The sequence below is a fragment of the Aptenodytes forsteri genome, unplaced genomic scaffold, assembly GCF_000699145.1.
Source record: "Aptenodytes forsteri isolate BGI_AS27 unplaced genomic scaffold, ASM69914v1 Scaffold6, whole genome shotgun sequence".
NCBI lineage: Eukaryota > Metazoa > Chordata > Aves > Sphenisciformes > Spheniscidae > Aptenodytes > Aptenodytes forsteri.
In genome coordinates, this window is record NW_008795709.1 from 1,472,369 (window position 1) to 1,476,675 (window position 4,307).

Below are 4,307 nucleotides of genomic sequence, written 5' to 3' on the forward strand. Positions count from 1 at the left end.
CGCTCCCCCGTGGCCTGCGGCGTCTGTTGAAGGGAGTCACAAAGTAAGGAGCTCTCCCCGGGCCCCTCGGGTGGTCCCGGCGGCAGGGCCCCCGCGGCGGGCGCATAGGCACGCTGCCCACCTTTCGTGCGTGCCCCGGCCAAGCGCCTGCTCCGGACGGAAAATAGGACGGTAAGGCTGAGGGCTGTTCCTCTGGCATCCCCTTCCCCGTGGCAGGGGTGAGCGCAGTGGCTGGGAGCCCGAGCAAAAAATAGTTGGAATCGAGCCCCCTGACAAAACCCGCGAGGTCCCTGCCTGGCGCGGGGGCCCTCTGTCCGCTGCCCGTCTTGCTTATGTGGTGAACCCGCCTGGGGTTCCCTTCCCAGCCTGGCTGGCAGGGAGGTCGTGCCGTATGAGGGGTTTTGTTGGATGCATTAAGTGGTTAAGCACTAAGTTGCTGTGATAGCGTGAGCTGCGTCGTCTTTGTAACCCACACGTTTTGGCAAGATCAGCAGCTAGCTGTATCAGGCAGCATTTGGAGTTTATCTGCAGTTAGCAACTGGTTGCTCCGTTTACCTTTTTGTATAGCTGTTGTTGAAACCCAGACACCCAAATACTGTGGTTGGGCTTTGGTGTCAAAATCAGCGTTGTTCTCATGAGAATTTGGAGGACACCTGACACAGATACGTGGGCAGCAGAGAACATAAGGCGTGAGTTAAAGGGAGTAGTACCTTGCAGTATGAATTATGAGATGCCCTTCAGCACATCGTGCATTTCACCTGTTAATTTGTGTATGCAAATATAATGTATGTCCGTCTCAGTGGCAACTGCCTCTTTTGCAAGAAACAAATTACTTTAGAGTGTTTGTCTTCTTACCTGGGGAGAAAGTTGTCCCCACCCTCTAACTTTGAAATAAATTTCCAAGTTAGATTAGGTTGGCTAAAACAATGAGTGAGACAAAGAAATAAAATATTTCTTTTATGCCAAATATGGACACAATTAAAACGTGCAGTAAAGATGTTACTTTAGAGCTCTTGCACTTCTTGGGCTCTTTTGGATAACAAACATGCAATAATTAAGCATATTTGAGACATCTCAAATGTTTGTTCTTGAGTCCCTTTCTTTTTCTTCTCTTTAATCCTTTGAAAAGTGCAGAGAGGCTCCTTAGGAGTTAAAATTTTGCTTGGGTTTTATTACACATCCCAGTCCTGGCGTCTCTGGGTAACCTGTAGTTCACAGTCAGAACAGCTGCCTTGTTCCCCACCTCCTCTCGCTGTACTTCCTGCTCGGAGGCACCTGCTGATACCAACAAGCGGCCCAGGGCCTGTCCCGGCTGCCAGCTTCTCTCCTCTCCCACTCACGGTAATGGCGGGGGCACTGGGAACGTCTTCGAGCAGCTCCTCTGAGAGGCTGCAAGTGAAGGGAATTTTGACCAGTCTTCTGGTATCTGGTAACTTGAGACCGCCATCCTCTCACAAGCAGGTGACCTCTGTCACCTGCATCGTGCTTATCTGTCAGAAGACAAAGCTGAATGCCAGCCTTTATGCTGTGCCTTTCCTTTCATGCCTTCCTTCCAAATGCTGATTCTTCCCCTTTCCTGGTTCTGGGTGACGGTTACCTCATCTAAAGAGGTATAGGGCTCGTTGGCTAGAAAACAGTTTTTCCTGTTCTATCTATCTTTACATCTAGGTTGGGATGTTTTCTTCCCCTTGCGTTCTCCACTCCTTTCACTAGGAGCGTCCCTTGTCTAACTCAGAAGCGTTCAGGTCTGAGATCAGTCGTTTTCCACTCTTGTGTGTTAGCGCTGGGACTCTGATGATTCATTGCCTACAACTTTGTTTCATTAGGATTTGATCCCATTTTTCTTAAAGCATCTAGATATATTGGAAGTTTCAAAATGAGGTTCTTGCACATTGTCGAGGGGCATGGACGGTTGGTCTGTTTGTCTCTCTCTCCTTTTTTTTTTTTTAAAAAAAAATCTGCAGAAACCCAAGTTAGAAAATAATAACTGTTGAATACTGCTTTGTGATGGTGGAAGACTAGCTAATATGTTTTTCATTTTTAAATAAGTGGTAGGGAGGAGAAGATTCTTTCCTAGTTGAGTATTTCTTTAAATTAATGCAACACTTAATTGCTTTGAGTGGTTAATCTCTTTCCACCACCTTGCCCCTGCTTTTTTATACCTCTCTGCTTCTATGATCATGAACTTGGGAGGAGACGCATGAACATACAGAGCTCTGTAATAGCAACTGGGTATTAATACTGATTTAAATTTGAAACCTTCTGTCCTGATCTACTTTCTTTGTAGCTCTTCCCCTTTTTACCCTGCCATTAAAATATTTTCCATCATTCCTATGACTTAAGCCTCATACTGATTTTTATATATGTTTTCTATTCGTGGGAATACATTGATAACATAAGGTATAAGGTTAGAAAATCAGAAGCAGGAAAGAAGAGTTCGTTGCTACCTATGCAAGCTTTTGAGAAGAAGAGGTACAGTGGATCATTTTGTGTCGGTTTCCATTGACTTCAGTGAAGCTGTGGGTGGCTGAGTCCTTGCAGACCAAGAGAGAATTTGCCCTAAGGGTTGTTTCTGTGACTTGGGTCTGTTTGTTTGTGTACGCTCTAGTGATGGATCTCTGGCAAAAATAGCGAAGGTTTTTCATCACTATGATACAATGTCAAATTGATCTGGGTTGCTATTAGCTGTATGTGAACCCTGCTGAAGAGGCATACGACTAAATCAGTGCCAAATTTCTGATTTGATATTGTTCTTACGCTAGTGCATTACTTCAGCTTTTTCTGTTGAGCTTTCCTGCGACTGATTTTTGCTCAGGGGCTGTCTGTCTTCTATTTAAATGTGTATTGTGTGGTATCTTTGATTTTTTTTGTAAATTCCCGAATTTTTTTTGAGGTAACTTAAAAATTTCAAAAAAACCATGGGATTCTTCATTGGTCTGTATTTGAAACACCTTAATTTGTTTTCTCTGAGATCTATGAAGTAAATCTGTTTTAATAGATTTGGCTTGTTAAAATTGTGCTTTTTGCATAAGTCATACTCTTACTTGAAGATTTACTGTTAATAACAGCGTCTTCATTTAGTAGGCAACAGTGTAAGAAAAATTGGTCAAAACTATTGTGATTCCTGTTAAGCTGCTTCATGAGGTAATCCAGACGTAAAAGCTTTCCTAAATATTTAAAGCTTTGCATATGTACAGCACTTAGGATGTGTAGGTTACTGTTCCTATCAGCTCCTCTGTCCTTTCTCTCTCTCTCCGCTTATTGAATGGGCTATGTTAACCTAGATACTGAACTAAATTATAAGGGGCAGCTTAATCAAACTGCAGTCTTTCTTCTTTTAGTGCATTTTGGGAACGTAACCAGACCAGTAATGGTAAAATGCAAATACTCTAAGTTTATGCTCAGTGAACATAGAAAGCTTAGGGACTGGACACTGTTTTCCCCTTATTGACAATTGCGTGAAAAATATGAAGACAAAAAAGCAGTACATTAGGCTAGATTGTTAAATCATCAACATATTGTTCGTTATTTTAATGCAGCTTGGATTTAAGCCATGAATTAAAAGGATTCAAACAGGGTCTGTTTGATCCAGTTAATCCAGTACCATAGTTAGTACTTATATTTTCTAACCGTGTGTAATCACCTTTAAAAAAAAATCTAAAATTAGGAGTGGAATAACATTTGTTTGTTTTAATAATTTGAGATAAATATATTCTCACAAAATTGCACTGAACTGTGATTAATAGGTGTGTTCGGTATCTACTGTGGACAATTTAAGAGGTATTCTTATTTTTATATATGTTCTTGAAATCTGGGTACCCAAAGCTATTTGAAATCTTGGTGTGGATAAATTTTATAGAATTGCCCTGGGAAAGACTTTTGATTCACTAGATTTCCTTTCTGGATTAAAAACTCAGTAGCTGTTTTACCTTTAATTTCGGTGTCTTTTCAGTGTGAGGGACAATATCCAGTCTCTCTGATCTGAGTCTCCCTATTGTCCTTTGTCGTAGGTTACGAAGATGGTACAGTCCCCTCTTGTGTTGCTACTGCTGGCAGACTAGAGTTTGAGAGAGCGTGATATCAGTTGCTGCTGCACTCACTATTCAATGTTTCAAACTGATCCAAGGAAGTAACACTCTCCTCTTTGGAGAGGCCATAAAATGCATGTTATGAATTGTCTCTCCTTGGTCAATGATAAAGAAAATGGGGCTATTCCAGTTGCAACGGGATTAATGAACGAGGATACGACGACAGCATCTCAACTTTCTCAGCCTGCAGCACCATGGCCTCCTCCACCATGTCCCCTC

The 4,307-nt window shown here is 42.3% G+C and overlaps 1 protein-coding gene across 1 annotated transcript in view; it reads left to right on the forward strand.

Moving 5' to 3' along the window:
* The first annotated feature begins 4,160 nt into the window (after positions 1-4,160).
* The window catches only part of FHDC1 (FH2 domain containing 1), a 31,471-nt gene continuing 31,324 nt past the window's right edge, over positions 4,161-4,307 (forward strand). The window contains exon 1 of the mRNA XM_009283310.1: positions 4,161-4,306. Coding sequence (XP_009281585.1) covers positions 4,161-4,306 — 146 coding nt within the window. The remainder of the gene's footprint in view (position 4,307) is intronic.